The sequence below is a fragment of the Geospiza fortis genome, unplaced genomic scaffold, assembly GCF_000277835.1.
Source record: "Geospiza fortis unplaced genomic scaffold, GeoFor_1.0 scaffold192, whole genome shotgun sequence".
In the NCBI taxonomy this organism is placed as follows: Eukaryota; Metazoa; Chordata; class Aves; order Passeriformes; family Thraupidae; genus Geospiza; species Geospiza fortis.
In genome coordinates this window covers 7,391,513-7,411,698 of record NW_005054315.1, presented here as the reverse complement: position 1 = coordinate 7,411,698, position 20,186 = coordinate 7,391,513, and the positions used below count along the sequence as shown (strand labels likewise).

General features: G+C 41.8%; 1 protein-coding gene across 1 annotated transcript in view; it reads left to right on the top strand.

The window, feature by feature from the left end:
- The first annotated feature begins 13,573 nt into the window (after nucleotides 1-13,573).
- Nucleotides 13,574-20,186, top strand: part of IL1R2 (interleukin 1 receptor type 2) — an 11,508-nt gene continuing 4,895 nt past the window's right edge. Inside the window, exons 1-5 of the mRNA XM_005420046.1 lie at nucleotides 13,574-13,599; nucleotides 15,118-15,248; nucleotides 15,345-15,603; nucleotides 17,749-17,923; nucleotides 19,240-19,351. Of these exons, the coding sequence (XP_005420103.1) occupies nucleotides 13,574-13,599; nucleotides 15,118-15,248; nucleotides 15,345-15,603; nucleotides 17,749-17,923; nucleotides 19,240-19,351 (703 nt within the window). The remainder of the gene's footprint in view (nucleotides 13,600-15,117; nucleotides 15,249-15,344; nucleotides 15,604-17,748; nucleotides 17,924-19,239; nucleotides 19,352-20,186) is intronic.

Sequence of the window (20,186 nt, the reverse complement as noted above, 5' to 3'; positions counted from 1 at the left end):
GAGACTTGGGACAGAAGGGGGAAAGCATCAACAACTCAAAGCATCAACAACCCAAGCCCTTTATCAGGTACACTAAACACAAGCAGTGAGAAGTCCTTGGGGTTCAGCTGTCTGTGTCTCCAGCTCACTGAGGGACAAGGGAACTTGTGGCAGGTAATTTGAGAGGAGATGTAAGCTGAAAAGAGGTTTCGTCTGAAAATGAGGAAAAAGGGTTGTAGTGCTATGCTGTAAAATCAGTACCTACAGTGGGTCCCTGATCTCTGGTTATATGTTTTTCATGCTTGTCTTTGGAAGAGCATTTATTCACTGCTTTTAAACATGTGTCTTTTTCCTAAAGGTGCATGCATTCATCTTTATTTTCTGAAGACAGTACAAAAGAGATCTTCCCACAAATTCCATTTGGGGGCTTTTAAATAGCAGTTAATTGCATCACTGATGGCGTGGGAGGTGGGCATAACCCCTCATGCCACAGCATGTGGGCAAAAGGAACAGGTCCCTTGTCTTCCTGTGGCACACGCACATGTGTCTAGGAATGAAACAGGGCTTTATTCAGCTGTCATTGATCACACTGTCATAGAGAATGTCTCACAATTTGGGTTCTTAAGTGAAATCAGTTCAATGTTTTGTTCCCCTGGGATCAGTTTGTAGCTCAGATTCACTGCAGCAGTGAACAAAATGAAGCTGTTATCCTCTTTTTGCCCCACTTCTGTAAATAGGACCAACCCTTTTAGCTTCAGTTTTGTTTCTAGTCATGAAGACCATGGTGTTCCCATTCCTGTAACTGAGATGGCTTAAAGAGCTCTTACATCTTCTTGCTATTCCTTTGTGATGACAGCTCTGGGGAAAGAAAACGTGATTTCCTAGTATCTGTGAGATGCTTGCATGATGAGGCCAAATTTACAAGAACTTTCTGGAGACCTCTGGGAGAAGGAGTGGATATGCCAGTGACTACAGGCCAGCAGAGCTGGGGGTTGGATGCTGCCCACAGCTGTGCCCCACAGCTGGAGGTCACAGGGTCTGGGTAGGCTGGTGAGGCTCTGCACCTGGTGCTGCACCTTGGGGCTTGTAAAGCTGGGGGAAACGCTCATCAGCAGATCCCACGGCTGGGTGAGACCTTGTGTAGGATCTTATACCTGGCTGCCTGTGCAGCAGGGGATGCAGCTTTCTTCCTTCTGCCAACAATGCCTTGAGGCCCTGCAGGACTCATTAACTTCTCAGAAGTTGGACAGGTTTGTATTTTTGCAGCTGTGGTAAATTCAGACTTATTTGAAGAAGTGTTAATGTTTCTGTTCCCTTCTGCTTTTATCAGCTCCTTTTTTCCCCTGCTATCTGTTCTTCCTTCTTTCCTTCCTTCCTTAACTGGCTATCACACTTCTTTTGCCAAAAAGCAGCGTTTGTTTTGCAAAGTAATGGGTTGAAGTAACACACTTGAGGTTCTTTTAGTGGATGCAGCTATGGCTACTTTTAGCAAAGACACAGTTGTGTGGTACTGGGACTGTATTTCTGCACTGCAGTGTGTAACTGCACATATCCTGGCGCAAACTGTCCCAGGGTGGGCAGACATTCCAGCTTTCAATCAAATAGCTTCAGGCTGCAAGCAAAGGAGTATTTTCACAAGGGGGTGAAGCTACAAAATGTTTCCCTCTTGTCTGTGGAGGTTTTGATACTCGGTAGATTTAATAACAGCCTGCAAGATCTGCAGTGAGATTGGAAGGCATCTGCAAGAGACTGGGGATAATGAAAGTATTGTGTTTGATTTTATGTGGATTGCTGAGTTTTACATTGTGGTCGCTCTTCCAAATCCAGTTCCAAGACATACCCTGGAGGCTGAATGTTTACATGCAGCATTGTCTTAGCAATTGCCTTGCAAATTGGTAAGTGCTGCAGAAACAGGAGGACCTCTCCTAGAAAACTGCAGCTGAGACATCTGCTCAGCATCAGAAGTATAGATGGGATGATTAGAGACATGGTTTAATGGTGGACTTGGCAGTGTTAGGTTTATTGTGGGACTCAATGACCTTAAGGGTCTTTGTCTGCCTAAATGATTCCACAATTCTAAGAGGTTTTGAGCAGGCAAAATCTAAATCTTGTTTCTAAATTTTCCACCTGTTTGTAAAACATGTATCAGCAAATGCTATATTTTCACATTCACAACTGAACTTGGTTTCAAGTTGAGTGTGGTAACTCTGAGGCTTGACTAATGAATTTTGTAATATCCACCTTCACTACTTCAGGAACTGCTGTCTGTGCTGACATTTCTCACACACCAAATGCAGAGGCCTAGAAATTCCTTTTGGATTTGAAATATGGTGCAATTAAGCGAGCTCTTTTTCTAAGTTTAATCTCACCATAGGAAACATTCTTGTGAATATGTGGCCATCAGAAAAGTGCATGCACTTTCTTTCCCCTAAGATCTGGGATGAGTTTATATCTCAGTGCTTGCTGGCACACAGGATAGCTTCTTGTGGGAGTTTTGTGCAATGGCACTAGATTGGGAGATGCTCAAAAATCTGAAGCTTGCAGGGGCAGTAACATTAAATATATTTTGGAAGCTGTTATGGTCAGAGATAAAAAACTAATGTGTGTCATTTTTGGGTAAGTAACATCAATGCATGAAAATTTACACTGATGCCTGTAAATGCTTCTAATTGTGATGCCAAAAATCTTGTTCTTGCAATATCTTGACAACTCTGTATGGGACACGCATTTCACTTTTTTTTTTCGTTTACTTGTTTGGATGAGCATGTGAAGATAACCTGCTTCAATCCATAATCTAAAGAGGTTCACATCTCAGGTGAAGAAGGCCTCATTGCTATTTTACAGTAAGAGGCTGTGAATCTCACCTTGGAAAGTTTTAATGATGACTGTATCCATTCTCAGGTTCATTAAATTTTAACATATAAGCCTACTATGAAAAGGCCTCCAGGAAACCCAAAATTGCACCCATCTACAGTTAAAAAGCAGTTTGAGTAATTCTAGCCCTTGGAACTTCTGCCATGGTTTTCCTAAAGTAGGAAGACTCCTGGAATGACCTTCTGTGTCACTGGTATACTGCTGCTTCAATGATCATTTCAGACAAACTCCTAGTAATGGACAGAAAGTAATAATCCTTTTGCAGTAGAAATATGGCTCATTTTTAATGTACAGTCTTAGTTGATTGCTGGAATCATCTCCTTGCTACATGTTTTTAAGATGTGTTGTGGCAGGAAGTTTCAAGAGAGAAAGCTGGTAACCATGAAAATTCATTTGTGGCATCTTGATATTTTTCCCTTCATACTTGTCTGAGACTGGTGGAACAACACTGCCTGCAGAAGCTGGAAGGGAACAGCCTCTAAAAGAGACATTGGGTAAGACTGGAGACATCCTCTCAACTTCTCCTTTAGATTCTTCTTTCTGTCCCTTCAAAAAAGAAAAGCCAAAATCCAAACACCAAAACCTCCAAAGGTTTTGTGTAAGTGCTATCATTTAGATGTGTTAGGAACACATTTCAATGTCTTCATCTGTTAAGAGATTAAAATTCTCATTTCACTACACTTAAAAGTTTCAGCCTACTTCATCTGAGTATGATTTGAGTGGCAGATCCAACCATCTTGGAAAGGCATTGTGTCTAATTTTGCTCAAGAGAGCAGGAGATCTCATAACATGCTCCTTAATGTGCTGCTTGCAGCCTACTACAGCACCCAAACACTGGCAAGCCCTTTGTGCATTCAGCAGAATGCATGAATAGTTGGATTTCTTCAAGGTTTGAAATTATTTGTAGTCCATTTTGCTGTCATTTACCAAAGGGGTTCCTTTGACGTACAATGATCTTATGTTTTGTTCTCTGCTAAGTCTCTTATCTCCAGATCTAGGAACTGGCAGTCTGCTATTTCCTGAGTACTGTAGAACTGCAAGTGTATAATTTCACAAGTTAATCTTGAAATAGTGCAAGTGTAAATGTCAGTAGCTTTTCACATAGATACATTGCAATTTTTATATTGCTTTACTTATTACAGTTTTATATTGCTTTTTTATTACAAGAGAAATTATATTAAGCTTACTTATGATCTTTAAAAGGTACTATAGGGAAATCAAAATGCTGTGGAAATAGACCCTGCTTAGAGACCTAGACTCTTCCTCATTGAGAGAATATGTCTGAATTATTTGAGAACTGGACTTGGGCAAACACGTCTGGCCATACTTGACTGAGTTACTCCCACTGCCACCTTTGGCTTGTGCAGTGCTGGAATATGTTGTACTGGCACAGAGGCAGGTTTTTTCAGTGCCCAGATCTGAGGCTGTTTAGGCCAAATGTCTCAGTTTGGGTCATCTCAAGTTAACCTTGTTGCATAATGTTGTATGAGTAAATCGATACATGAATGGACTTGTTTTCCCTCTCAAGTCTGTGACAGTGCGTTGGGACTTAAACTGATGGGCTGAAACTTATTTTACCACTGTTGGAAGCTAATTTTAAGAACTGATGCATTTGAGGCATATATAAAGAAAGTACACATCCTTGAAGTGAACAATATGTGATATGCGAAAGAAGAGGAGGGAACAAGCAGCTAAAAAAGGTAAAGTTAGCAGTGTAAGTGTCATTGGGCACAGACAGATGGATACCAGCTGTCTCTTTGGTAGATACTAAGATATGCTGTATGAACTGAGAAAGAAGAACGTGCTTTAACTGAACACAGCCAACCCTGTAGAATAAAAAAGATGAAAACTAGATTTTTTTTTAATCAATAGGGCCATATTCTGTGTAAAGTATGTTTTTCTTTAATATTTAAATGGGGAGACATTTCAAGCTGTTTCAGTCTCTAGTGCTGCTGAAAAACCTCTGGATTCTTGATAAAATGAATATTTATTATCTATCACAGATGGAAAAGAGAGCTGTTGTTTTTGTAGCCAGGAAAAAAAATTAGTTTGGAAGCATGCCATGATGTGGAACAAATTCCTCATCATATCTCCTCGTTAGGAGAAAATGATGCAGGTAATGTTAGTTGCAATAGATGTCCTGCAAATGTCATAATTAGTAATTTGAGCTAGGATTCCCAAACTCCTATATCCTAGGAACTGCAAAAAAAATTTGAAAATATACATCAGCAGGCCACACTAAACTTTAAGACATGAGTGATTATAATGGCCATTTGGCTTGGTTTCTTCCAGGAAGGATTTCCAGGAGTGAATTCTAAATGTTCTCGGGTGCTCTCCTCTTATCTCATTCCACAGCATTGCTGATGTGCTCTAGTTTTCAACTAGATCATCTCAGCCAGGGTGAGCTTTTAGTTGTCAAGCAACCAGCAACCATATCAAAATCAATTTTGTAAAGAGGAAGAAAGTTGAAGCCCTTGATGTGTGGCAATCCTTCCGGAAAAGGGCAGGTGACGTGCAATCTTGGACAACCCCCAGGGACGGCCGATCAATGAACATTTGCAAGGAGATGTTGCCTAAGTAACCACAGTCATGGGGTCGTATTTCACAAGCATGTTTTCCTATTACTTGAGTAGTAATGGGATGATCTTGGTACAGTGAACTCTGGTACCTCATGGCTACCTCTCTCACCTAGAAAACCTGAGGCCTGCAACTTCATAAGCCAGAGTGCAAAGCATGAGGTTTGGCATGGGCTGAATTGGTGGTGCAAGGGCTGAGCTCTTTTCAAACCTGATGTTGCCATCTACACTTTCAGCTGCACACTTGTGCTGGAGCAGTGTAAGGTTGTGAGGAGTGCATGTACAGTACGTTCTGTTCTGCAATCGGTGTCCAGAAATTCTGTTTCTCTATCTTCCACGTGAGCACAGATTGCCGATAAGTGCTCGGGGTTCTCGTCAGCTCTCAAGTGTTGCTCCCGTAAGTTTTCAGGAAACTTGTGCATGTTCCACATAGTGCCCTACAAAGCAGAGGACGTCCTGGACCCACTGGTATTATTCCTGCAACTCCAGTGTTCCTGCAAACAGGTCTTGTTGGATGGCCCTGTGACAGATTATCTTGAGAAGACCTGGAAGTGCTTTCCACTACTTTGTTTATAAGGGAGCTTTTTCCCATACATATATGAGTTGCTTTTTCTCCTGATGTCCAAAAGGTCCAGAACACCTTTTGTCCTTGTCTTACAGAGCCTTTTGCTAGCAAAAGAGTTAGCTATTTCCTGGGTTAACTGCAACTTGTACGTAGGTGTATCTATGCATGCATTTTCAGAGCAGAAAAGTAGAGATCCTTGTGACCCTTGCTGAACACAGCTGAGAGACATTTCAATATCACAGGAGCTGCTGGCTGCAATGTGGGCAGCCTTCATGGATGAACCAAGTTCATGGCTGAGAGGCTTCTCTACAGTGGTGCAAAGGTGCAGAGAGATGATGCAGTAAAAGTCCTCATGGGAACAACAACCTCTCCTGCATTTGTACCACTCTGTGCCTTCGTCTGTCTCCTGCATCCTGGCCTGTTTCCTCATGACCTACCTTTTATAGTGGCTATATCAGTAGGTAATTTACCTCTGTACAAAATCCCCACTGAAATATGTGATCTGGTCATAGCGGCCTGGGCATGACTGACAAGGGCATGGGGAGAACACAGGTCTGCAGAGAGTTGAAGGCTGTGGATTAGAGCAGTTTGAGAGATGGACAAGAACATGTATCAGAGGCACATCAGGAGCTGGCTCAGGGTGTAGATGAATTTACATCCACTTGCTGCAGGTGAACTTGTTCATATCTAGAAAGGTTTGTTTCTGAAAGGGGCTTGATAATGCACATAAATACTACAAGGTTTGCAAACTCTGGCTTTTATTTTTTGAACATGGAACAGCTGAACCCAAAGCCACATGACCTTACTCATGGCAGATCCTAAATGAGGCATGAGGTGTGTTGAAAGCCTCTTCAGTTCATTATTCCTCCTTTGCACCAGCTTCCGATGAAAAGCCCTCTTACATTAACATCCAGTTTGGCACATTAACAGAATCCTCTCCTCAAGGTGGTATTTCTTCATGCTCTCAAAAAGTACAGACTTAAGGCAGAGCTCTGCCATGCACTTTTCTTTATTACAGCATTACAAGGTTTTGAAAGGGTCAATTAAATAGAATGTTAAAACTGATGGCTGCATACATTGCTAAGAAAACACTGAGAATCTCCCTTTGGCAGATGCAGTGCCAGAAAGTTTCAGACCTTTCCTCTGTTCCACAAAGCCTACAGAAATAAGAGTGATTTCATGAGTATATATTAGAAAAATCATACTCTTCTTTCATCGTAGTTATTTGAAAAAATTAAGAACTAAATTTACCCTAAGGCAAAGAGACAAGTGTGTTTAGCAAGGTCTGGAGGGTGCCATTCTGATTCTGATGGTTCTGTGAATGCTGAGCTGCAGGGGCCCTGCCAGATACTGTCAGCCACTAATATCATCAGCAAACTCATTAATGGATTTTGATCTAAAATGACTCAGCACTGGTGCTACTGAAATTTTTAATGATGCCCTACTATATAAAGTAAATACCTATTATAGCCCTACACATGTAAACAGCACTGAAATGCTATTAGCTGTGTTAGTAATAAGTAAACTTTTTCTGGCTGGAGTTTTGTTGTAAAACAGCTTTGAGTTATCACAAACATTAACCAGTTTACATGGAGGAGTTTTGGCCAGATCACTGTGGTGTCCCTACAGAGCACAGCCAGCATCCTGTAGCTGTTCCACTTTGCATGGGGCAATGGAAAAACAGATTGCAGAGCAGGAATAGAAATCCTGCAGGGCTTTCTTGTCTACCCTTCTTCTGGGGACTTTTGCAATTTGAATACAACTCTTTCTCTCAGCACATGGCAGCCTCTAAATTTCTCTATGTATGGATGCATATGTGTCTCTAATATATTTTTTCTTTCTATTTGTCTCAATCTATGCATGGAGAGAGTTGTCAAGAAGTATGTGCCTTCTTATTTGTCTGTTATCTCCAGTATTTCACTTGGATATTTAAAAGGTCAGCAAAAGTCCTGTGACTTTTGCATGAGATGTGTAATTTCAAGCCTCTCATCTCAGGCCAGTATCATAAACACATCATGAGGCAGGCAGCAGCTCTGAACCACTGGGTGCTGTGTCCTTGCTGGGCAGAGCTGCCATTAGCAACTTCAAGGCAGCCAGCAATGGTTAAGGTTCCAAACACTGCTCCCATATCATTATGATATGAAATGGTTAAATTTAGTTTGCTTTTTTTTTCGGTCTTTTGTTCCCATAGCTATGGTATCAAGCCAAGAGCTATATCCATTATTCATATACCCTGCTGAAACCCTTCTCCCTGGGAAGTCTATTCACAAAACTTGTGCATTAATCAAAACAGTAACTTGTAAAGGTCCTGGGATCTTTCAGCTTTCTGCAGAGACAAGGGGAATGGCTCAGCACTTATGAACTGGCCTTAAAGTAAGTGCAGGGTTCTAGAGGTCTCCAGTGAAATAAATGCCTCTGAGATAACAGGTCTTAGAAGCTACAGCCAGAAGGACCAGCAGGGATCTGAGTTTTATTCAGAAGGAAGGTCTCAATCCAGAATGTTTGGAAGGCAAACCCACCCACCAGTTTCTTGCAAACCTTACTGAAAGTTACCCAATTTTTCCTGCAAATGGTAAAGCCTTCCAATCAACTAAGTCTGAATGAAAACTCTTCCAGCTTGTAATTAAGGAAAATTTGCATAGCAAAGCACTACTATTGTTAAAATATCTTCTTTTTGTTTTCAAAATGTGATTGATAGAAATTATTTAAACAAATAACATTCAATATTGTTTTGTGTAAAATCCTCACAAACTCTTTGAAAACAGTTGCTGAAATGATGAGTTCCCTTTCAACCTGGTACAGAACATTATGTGCTGGAGAAGGGCATAAGTAAGGACATTTGAGGGCTGAAATCCTCCCAAGACCAGTTTTGTTACCCCATGTGTATTTGTACTCTTGTTACGTAGCCAGCTGTTGTAACAGAACACTCCAAGCTTGGCTGATGGTAACTGTTTTTATTAAAACAAATGTGTTCATTAACCTGAATAATGATACAAAATCTGACCTTCTTCAGTGCTTCACGGTGTGTGTCCACCAACTGAACAGATAAAAGATAAAAAGACAGACTGGGCCTACCTGCTCTTTCTTGCAAGCACGTATAGTCTTGCAGCATCACTTGGTTGCTTTTGTATTTCTTTTTTAGAACAATGGTGTTGGGATTGGTTCTATTTCTTCTGAACTGATCTGATTTCTCCTAATTCCTGCTGTCGCATACACTGGTTCTTCCCCTGCCTCTTCATTTAGAAGTAGTATATGTTGCATCTAATTATTTGCTATTCATTTATTTGTAAACCTCTCTTCTATTATTTCACAGATCCAGAGCAAGTCTTGCTCAATTCTTTCTTAAGCAACACTTGATGCCAGTTAGAATTGCTGGTCATTGTGACAATTCACACAGGACAAGCAAAAAGAGAGAATGCCAAGTATGATGGCAAATTTGTTGTCTCTCTTTCTATACCATATCCACTTTCATGTGTTGTCTCTCACCCCAGCCCCCTCCAAATCCTGTGATAATTAATTACACATTAATGTAGTGGAGTAGAGAATAAATACCTTGGGTAATTGGATCTGCTATGCGTATTTTATATGACTGCTTCTTAAAACAAGTGTGTGAAATATACTTGTGTGTCAGAAGGACAGTAAATCTAAGACAAATGGAAGATTTGCTGCCAACATTACATAAATGACTTTGTCTTCTTGGTGATACAAATACTTGATTCAGGAACATGTAATAAAAAAGTAATGTTTAATATTCCCCTCCTGGTACACCTACAATAATGTATGATCTGTGCCAGCTCAATTTTTCCTTTATCACAGACCATATGTTTGTCACTGTTTTTCATAGCTATGAAGTTACTTTTTACCTACTAAATTTAAGTTCAATCAACAAAAAGGCAATTATGAACAAAAATCTTTGTCATCTGTTTTTCTCTTTGCCTCTGAAATCCCTGTTTGCTGGATTGGCTGCTTAAGCCAAGCACCGTAACTGGTTTAGAAATTTTCTTTTGTCCATGTTGTTCTGGCTCATGTAACCCTATATGATTTCATGATCCTCAACTGGACACAGTTCCTCCTCTGTCTGCTGTTGCTGTGGGCTTTTTGTAATGACTGCTGTGTTTTTAAATCCCTCAACACTTCTCACATGAAAGACCACAGAGCACATTATGTTTTTTCATATATAAAAAAGACTGATTGCATACAAACACTATGATTTTGGAACTGGTGGAAAAGAAAAAGCTAGTCAGCAGTCTTAGGTTAGTTTTTTTCGTAGCATGTCCCTAGTGCCCCTGCTGACTCACTGCCTATGGTCTGAGAAGACACCAAAGCTGTGGGAAATGTCTGCTTGGTGTTCTCCTCGGCATTGCTGGCTCCCAGCGAGCCCCACCTCCCAGCCCTGGCTTGGGCGTGACCGCGGGTGCTGCAGCCTTGCCTGGAGCCCTGCACTAAGGCATGGCAGGTGCTGTGTGCTGTGGGCTTGCTCCATCCCAGCAGGGGGGATGCCTGGTAGCATGGGAAAGAAGCAGGAACATCAAAGTAACAAGCTGGGGGTTGGTTGGTCTTTTCTCCCAGGTAACAAGTGACAGCATGGGAGAAAATTGCCTCAAGTTGTAGCAGGGAAGGTTTAGATTAGATATTATGAAAAATCTCTTCACTGACAGGATGGACAGGCTTTGGAACATGCTGCCCAGGGAAGTGGGGAAATGACCATCCCTGGAAGGATTTAAAAGGCATGTGGATGTGGCACTTGTGGCAGTTTAGTGATGGTGGTGCTGTGTTAATGGTTGGACTTGATAATCTCAGAGGTTTTTTCCAAACTGAATGGTTCTGTGGATGGCCCAGATGAGAAGGATATAGGGGCAGCAATGTTGAGGCCCTGCTATGGTCCTCTTGGCATGCCTTCCATTCCCAGTGTCCCTAGGCTCTTTTACTCTCTGATCCCTAACCCAAACCATATACCTGATGAACATTCAGTGTATCTATGCACCGTTTTATCCATAAGAGAAGGAAGAGCAGTAAGAGATAATTTTTTACTTTTATTGTCATTTGAGAGATACACTAGTATGCATTGATGTTTAGACTGTCTCTATTTAGTAGTTTAGATTATCCTCCTCAGTTCAGTTTATAGGGAGAGCAATATAATTCTACTGCTTTCAACAAACTCAGCTTTGCAACAGTATTCCATCACTGCTTTTCCACATAGCATCATATATCAAGTAGGCTGTGCTCAGGGATGGTTTTCTACTTTAAATAAAATCCACTTTTTAGCAAACACCACTTTTTCAGAAATGATTTCTTTATTTCACCAATCTATGGCTGTGTGCCTATGCACAGATACTCTGGGCCTCTCTAGACGTTACTTTGTCCCTTGTACCCTGTTGATTTCTACACTGAGGGTCTCCTCCTCCCTGACCCTCCCAGCTCTTGAGAGTATAATTATTTTTCAAGTGTGCCTGCTTTCTATTGCAGTGAAAGAGTCTTTGGAAATTCCAGGAACCTGTAGTGGTGAGACAATCTGTATCCCAGCCACGGCTGCTCTGGCCAAACTAGCACTCCCTCATGACAAAGTGGATCCCTTGGCACATCGCCTTCTGTTTCTCCCACTTTGTCATATACAACTGGGGTATGTCAGCACTTATTCCTCTGGCTAAGCATGCAAATTCCTGTATTCTTGGAGTCTGTTGTGCATTGGGCTAATTCCTCTGTTTAGTTTTTCTCTTTCTGTCCCATTAATTTGGTGATTCTCAGAGTTGAAGAGTTCCATTTCTTTCCTTTCTTATTCTCTGCTCCTCAAGACCCCATCTTGGAACTGTGCACAAGGGTATTATAAATTATTAAAACCAGGTTTGCTCATATCCATAACTCAAGAACATGTGTTGGTGCAATAGCTGTGGTTTACTTTGCATCTGCTTGCCAGTCAGCTTTCAACATTCAGTATTTCTTAATACCTTGTCACCTTATTCTTATGTGAACTAGAGAAATTTACTTCAGTTTTTAATTGCATGAAGTTTGCTTAGCCAAACTGGATAACAGAATAAATGATGAAGTCCAAGGGGTTGCAGTTCTTGGATGCCAAACATTATCAGCCACAGAGCCACTATAACATGGTAAATTCCTCCAGGAGAAGCAGCAACATCTGGGAGCTGCTACAAGAACTGGCACATTAACTGCCCCATGTAGAAATGGTGTAATCCATCAATTGATGCCTGAATTTCCATTTCCCCTTCCATTGACTAGGGATAATGGACAGACACACCTTGCTTGTGGAGGCCTTTTGAAAGTTTCTGTGGCAAGGAACTTCCAGAAGACTAGATATTTCTTGATATTTTGATTACTTTATTGGCATGTCCAAGGACAGCAAAATCCACCCAACTGTGGCAAGGAACTGCATGTAGCCCTGGTGTGGGAAATATCTATCTAGTGAGATGAGCAATGAGTGAGACGTATGGGGAATAGTCTGGTCTTCAAGTCAGGAATTTCACAGCTACGGTCCAGCATCTTGAGCTGTATCAATGAATCATCAACAGAGCGAAACCACAGAATGACACCAGCTTCCCTAAGAGAGTTTCTCTATATATATAGCTGCTAGACTTGCACATTTCTGTTTATAAATACTCAGTGATAGCTAACCACAAAACGACATGGCCTTCTCAGCAGACATCTACTAAAAAAATATAAATTTCTTGCTCTCTTTCCTTTCTTCCTGAGTTATTCTAAACCAAACTTTTAGAAGATAAACACCTCCAGATAAACAACTGAAACTTGAGGAACAACTGAAACTTGAGCAGTCCTCACACTGCTGCATGAGATCAAGATATTTTATGGATAAAAAGACAGCGAGGGCAGAACCCTTCTGAAGAAAGCTGTTGAAAATTGTTGATCCTTCTTAGATGTATCCGATGACATTAGTCTATCTGGGAACTGCAGTCCCTCAATTGATTACTGTCTTCTAAAAGGCCAAAATTGCCACAATTCATAGTGCTTTTCTTACTCCTCCCCATGAGCCTGGAAACCATAATTTGCTTCTAGCTGTTACTTCTTTATACTGCATTGCAAGAGAGCCTTAATGCAGGTTGTCACACTAAAAAGGATGTTATGAGAAGAAAGGGGAATCAGCACATTTGTGATTCACCAGGGATCTGGGAAATCACAGAAGATTTATGAACAGCTTGATAAACCACAAAATGTGAAGACTGCAATTATTTAACTGCTGACCATGCTGCAGTGCACCTTTTGTTACCCATGAAATTTTTTACTTGAGGTAGTGTGTGAAATAATCATGTGAAGACATGAGTGTATGCAAGCTACCATTCGTCAGAAAAGGGGAAAATTAGTCATATATTTAGCAGTCATTTCCCCTTTTTTTGGGAAATCCAAACACATATTTTCTCTCTGCCTGTGCCTCTGTTTCTCTTATCCTCACTCTACGGAAGGGAAGAAAATTGGGTCTAAAATGTTACTTGGTTTTGACACAAATCTGATTGGGCAATGAGAGACAAATTTCCGCTGTGTGTTGAGCTAAACCCTATATAAGGTCCTCACCAGCAATTTTCAATCTGATAGTTTCTTTTTGTGAATGCTTATGGCTGAAAGACTACAGAAACACAGGTAAGTGAATCTGATTGAAATCTGGGAATGAAAACCTTCCCTAAACCCTCAAATGGCTTATGGAGATTGTTAGTTACTACACCAAAGGGACCAGAAAGTTCTGAACAGAATAACCAAGTATTTTTGTCAGGATCTAAAGAGAGAGAAACTCGCCTGCTACAGGGTGTCAATGTGAACCGTGGGGCGTGCCTCTAGCACCTGGTTCAGGCGTAGCTGAGAGATTCTAGGGCTCCATACCAATTCCCTGGAAACCCAGGCAGACCTAAGAGTATGAGCCATGGTTATGAAAGAGTGTTATTGAGCAAGAGGTTGGTTTTGTGGTGTTGTACAGATGACAATAATCTGGAAATAGTTTATTGTAGTCAAACGATCAGATGTCAGGCAAGTACAACTACTAGAACAGGAAGAAATTTGGATTAAAACTATGGAAGTATGAACATGAAGGGATACAAAAAGATGTCCAAAGGTGTATACCTATGAATATGACTTTGTTGTATTGGTAGAAATATTTCTTTTGGTTTTAATTTGAAATAGCTGTACAGTCATTTAATATTCATCAGAGTTTTAAGGTAATGTTAAATGCGTGCAATTTCCATTTCTGTATATAAAATGGAAATAGTATAATGTATCATGTGGATATGTGTACTGTATTTCTCATAAATTCCTTACACAGAGCATAAACTAGTGCCTCTATCCAGCACGTTTTATATATTTTTGCCCATGGCACACCAAGGTAAAGCATAATCAATCAAGAGAGTAGCAGGAGCTGTGGCCTCGTGGCAGGGCAGAAGCATTCAGCGATGTACACAGACACTGCCATGCCCATGTCAGGTCCATACAGATGGCACTTGATGAATGACTGGCAGAGGACAATTTTGTTTTCCCTTAGTAGCCACCCTATCTGATTTTCAGAACAGGTTGTTCAGGGTTTCCCTTATCTTTTTTTTTAGAACAGATGGTAATAGTGTCCATGCTGAAAATTTGTGCTCCACCAGCAAGATGGGTATACGTGCCATAGGAGTCAATGTTTTCTGTCCCAACAGAAACATTTGTTGGAGACAAGAAAGTTTGGCTCTGCTTGTAGCAGGAATTCTTCCTGCAGCCTGATTCACACTAGCTGGCCTATTTTGCCCTTGTGTCCACCCAAGCTACTACACTACAGGTCACTCGAAGCAGCTGACCTGTGCCTCAGTCACATCTTACTGCAAAATGAGCAGAGCTAAATTTTTCCACCCATAGTTGTCTCTCTGAAAAGCTGTGGGGACAGCAGCATCTTGTGGTATACTGTTTTCATCTTCTGGAGTGAAAGGGAAGGGCCAGAAGTGATATGTGTGTGCCAAGCCAGATGTTCTGGTTCCACAGTTCAGCCCCCATAAACTAGGGATGGAGACACCTTTCTGCTCACTGAGGATGGACCAAAGCTCTCCAGGTCTGGAGTGAGAAAAATAGCAGTTAATTCTTTAGATAATGTTGAGTATTTTGATTATATAATCTGTCTTGTAATAAACTTCTTTGTAGATTTCAAAACATTTTCCTTCCACCCTCTTCTTCTGATTTCTTGTGGAAAAAAATGCATGGGCTCTTCTTTGTCCTGGTGACATGCACAGTAGGTGCCTCTGCTTTCAGACTCCAGCAAGTCAAAAACACAGGTAAGTGTACATTTGTCTTTTTCCTTCTGTTTCCCTCACCATTCTTTTAAATGTTCCTCTCTGACAGTAATGCAAAAATATCTCTGATTTGTGTAGAAAACTGCCCAGATCACACCGTGTTTTTCAAACACTACTATGAACTGCATGGAGAACCTGTGGTTCTGAAATGCCCTTCCCCCAGATACAAACATTTGGATTTCTCTGCCTTGACCCCTAATATCACATGGTATAAAAATGGTTCAAACACCATGATATCAGGAAGAGATGAAGATTCGAGAATCTGGGCAAAAGGAAACGCACTCTGGTTTTTACCAGTGATGCTAGAAGACTCAGGAGTATATATCTGCACAAGAAGGTAGGTATTTAAAAGAAAATCTAGTTCACTAACAAATGACTATGTCTAAATGCATTACCTTGATTGTAAACTCCAGTTATATTCAGAGCATTTCTGGATAAGATAATTTCCTTGCTGACCTTATTAGAGAGAAAAAATGTGGGAAGTCAGGACCCTTAGAGTGCATTGTGTGTCTCCTATAGTTACCAGTACTGAAATCTGAAAAAATGGTGACACAGGGTTGCCACTTTGGCTACAATCTCATAGGAGAATAGTGTATAGAGAGTTTTTCCTAGTTACCTCTGAGCCAGTCAGTGCTATGACAAGTGAGGCATGCTGCAGGCAATGGGTTTGCTGAGCACAAATACCCCTGTTGCACCTCAGATTGCCTTATGAAACATCCATAAGGCATTGTAGCTCTGCAGTGGCTTTCCTCTTCCCACTTCCATATCCCTGGTCTTCACTTTTCTTCCGAGTCATGTTTTGAATCAGAATTTGATTGACTTGATACTGTTGGAAGAATTTTCATGAGACCCAGTGTGTATTTACTAGGCTGGTAGCAGACTTGTGGTATTTCAGTGAGTTGAGACTTTAGCCATAGCTCTTTTCAGCCCGATTGGTAATTTTTTTCTGAGTGTTTTCAATCTGACAGTACACTGTACCATGTCAAAAGAGGTGCCAGGGTCTGGATTTGTTGAGGACCAAGGAAGGCAAAAAATCCCATCACTGTTAGAGCCTGAACTCCTGAAGATGTTCCAGGTCCCTGTCTCCTGCCATCTCCTGCTGCCAGCCAGCCTCTCAGCATACCTCTGGCACTTGGCTCTGGGTTTTGTACAGGAGAACATATCTCTACATCCCTGGAGCTGCTTGTGGATAGCATGGTCTCCTTGCTTGCACAGCACACCTTGTGAGAGATATAAGTCAGCAGTAGAAGAGATGGACAAGTTGAGAAATCATGCTCAGCATGTTGGGTTGGCCTTTCCCAAGTCTCAGCAGCAATTTCAGTTGTGGAGCAGAAAAAAAGAGACTGATAGTGAAGCCCAAACAGCAAAAGGTTGCAAATACTGCTCTAGAGCAGAGTAGTTGCCTGAGATGTTCAAGAGTGCTTTTAAATCCCCTTTTTGGACTATTCTGCCTCACTTTGTCAATATATAACACTGGAGTAGTGTTACTAAGGGATCTAGCAAAAGGCTGTGAAATTTGTTTGAAAAAGACATGTAAGAGCCAAGTAGGTAACTTCATTGCTAACATTATTATAGGATTAATAAAGCACAAGCAAATTACATTTCCTTTACAAATTATCCTGCAGGGAAGCCAGCAGATCTTTTTATCAACTCTGTATAAAATGAAGGTAGCAGCAAACTATCACAGATCTCTGCTTCTCTGTTCTGTAGAGCAAATATTTTGGATTTGGGCATCTGGCCTGTATATGGCAGATGGCCATAGTGCCCTGGCAATAGTGCCAGTCTGTCTGCTTGCAGCCCACAGCTGCTCTCCCGGAGGTAGCAGCCCGGCCCCCTGGCTTCGCTGGCCCCTTCAAGGATCATGCACTGCCCTGAGTAAAGGCATCTCTGAAGCAGTCTTCCAGAGGTTGTAAAGGGTGGAATTTAAGCATCTGTCTCTCCCAGTGTGGTCTTCCTTGGGACTGGAAGTGATTGTCACTTGGGGCCAGAAAGAAAAGTTGAATATTGCGAACCTTTCAAAGCCAGAACGCCTTATTTGCTATAGAAAATTATATGTACTTGCAGAAATGTCTATGGTTGCGCAATAGTAACTGCAGATGTATTGTAATGCATGCTTTAAGCTTTTTAATTAATCATTAGGGTTTTCACAATCATAACCTCTTCCAAGGAAATGAGGGAGGGTTCATGACACACCTGCTACTGTTCAGGTTAACATGTTCCCCCTCCTTAACAGTTAAAATCATGCTGCAGCCTAAAGGTGCACAGGAAACTTGTACTAAAAAGAAAACACTGAAGGTCTGAGGCAGATGTGTCAGCAACATGTTTTGATTGTGCCAAAAGAACAGTACCAGTGATTTTCCAACATCCAGCCTGATATGATCTCAGTCTTGGCCTCTGTTAAGGAGGGAAATGGAGACAGGAGGAAACCAAGGGCCTCATTTGAGTTCTCTTGGGGGCTCACCTCTCCCTGCTCTGTCACCAGGAACTCCTCCTACTGTGCTGAAGTCTCCATCCACCTCACAGTTGTGGAGAAAACAGCTGCTCAGGAGATTGCCTATCCCCAGGTCCTCTTCACTTTCACCGCTGGAAAGATTGTTTGTCCTGATCTGTGGGATTTTACACCAAATAGGACAAGCCTGGAGCTCAAGTGGTACAAGGTAGAATATTTACTTCCTCTTTGTGCATAGCCTCATTCCAGCTTGGCACATAAATATTCACTTTACATTTCTCTTGAATATCATGTTACTTAAGTCACTAGCATAGTGTAATATATTGGGAATTTTGGGGCAGATGTATGCATCTTAAGAAAAGTTTTCTGGGGCACACTCAGCACAGGATGAAGTGTTTCACATGTTTCATGCTCTCACAGGCAGTGCAACTGTTTATAAAGCTAGATTATTTACCCAACTCCAGGGTTTGCCACCTGATATCAGGCCCTTCTCTTTGGCACTGTGCTTCTTTTCATGGCCCCTCTAGTCAATACAATAAAGTAGGACCTCCCAGGGATACTGCCTCCATGTTCAGGTGGGGCAGCTTTCATTAATCAACTGGAATACACCATTTGGAAATACTGGATAAATTACATAATGCTTGGAGTGTTCTCTTGTCTAACTGCCCAGTTTGCTGCTTTTTAAGTAGGCAAGACTGGTTTTGCCACTAAGATCAAATACAACATCCTTGGCTGTTCAATTTCACACTGGGGAGCAGGGGATTCTTCTTGCATTTCCATAATACCTTGGTATAGCTTTTATTTACACTCCTACTGTGATCACACACTCTGCCTTGTGCAGCTGTAGTCTTACCATAGGATGCAATATACAGGCTGGCTTGCAGTGCCTAGGTTATGATCTGTACTATACCAGCAAAATGTTGGTGCTCAGGACTCCCTTCAGAAGTGGAACATAACCCACTTTATCTAAGTGAGAGGTTGCCCCCCTCAATATGGTTCTTGTTACAAATGTAAGAAAGAGCTACCCTGCCTTCATGAGGGAGAACATCATTTCTCCTAGCAGGTCTCCAGACTGTGTATGAACAGAGCCTTAGGGATACAGAGCAGGAATTTCTAATAGTTTATAGGGTAAGTAACAGTTATGTATTTGTCTTCAAAGAACACCTTAGAATGTTACTCTTCTGTGGTCATGTATGGAAAGTATGGATATGTATGGATAATATTGTGAAAACCTCCACGGGTACTAAAATCTTGTGTGATTGCTCTTAAGATGACTCAAGGAAGAGCCTATTATATGTTTTCCATCTTAAAATGTGCAGTATGGAAGAACTATGCACACACATTATAGATAGATTAAAATAGTATTTCTTCACACTACAAGACATTTTAGAGATGGATACACATTAAAAGAACTTGTGCTTTGGTTGGAAAGCAGAACTGCTCAGATTTCCCAGCGATAAGTGAACTTCTAATAAGAGAGAGACAGAGATAATTTGTCTCTTTCAATAGATAATTAGGGTGTAGCTATCTGAATCTGTGCTACCAACAGACGCGGGGTATTACACCTGCCAGATGTCATTTCCATTTGAAGGTGTGGCGTATGAAATCACCAGGACAATTCAGCTGGAGACTGTTGGTAAGTATAGTATCAGACGATCAGAGGGATGGATTTCCTCTCCTACAAGGAAAGGCTGAGAGAATTTGATTTATTCAGCCTGGAAAAGAGAAGGCTTTGGTATGACTGAATTGTAGCCTACCAGTACCTGAAGGGGACTTATAAGAAAAATGGAGAGGTGTGTTTTACAAGAGCATGATGTGACAGGACAAGGGCAAATGGCTCCAAACTGAAAGGGCAGGTTGAGATTAGCTATTAGGAGGAAGTTTTTACTGTGAGGCTAGTGGGGCACTGGCACAGGTTGCCCAGAGAAGTTGTGGATACCCCACCCCTGCTCCCTGGAAATGTTCAAGGCCAGGTTGGATGGAGATTTGAACAATCTGGTCTAGCGGAAAGTGTCCATGCCCATGGCAGGAGGGTTGGAACGTGTGGTCCTAGGAAACTTTTAGGGACATTTAGGGTTCCTTCCAACCTAAAAGATTCTGTGGTTCTGTGATCCAATGACGGACATACTGAAACATTACAGCACGTAAGAAAACCTCTTCTTTGCTAACGAAACTCTTGAGAGGAGCTCAGCTCAGCCTTTCAGCTGTGCCACGGCAGTGCTTGTCCTGGCCCTGAAGGGGCTCCCACAGCACCCCTGCAGGGCGGGGATCTCTCCTGCAAGTGCCCGTGTTTGTTAAACGGAATAATTGATGTCTTGGGGGCAGGAGGGGGCTTGTCACTGCCGAGGCCTTCGGGGAAGCTCGGAGATCAGCCATTTGGCAGCGGCCCAGGGCGGGGACAGGCCGGTGTGCCACAGTGCGAGGACAGGCCGCTGTGCCACAGAGGGGGGACAGGCCGCTGTGCCACAGAG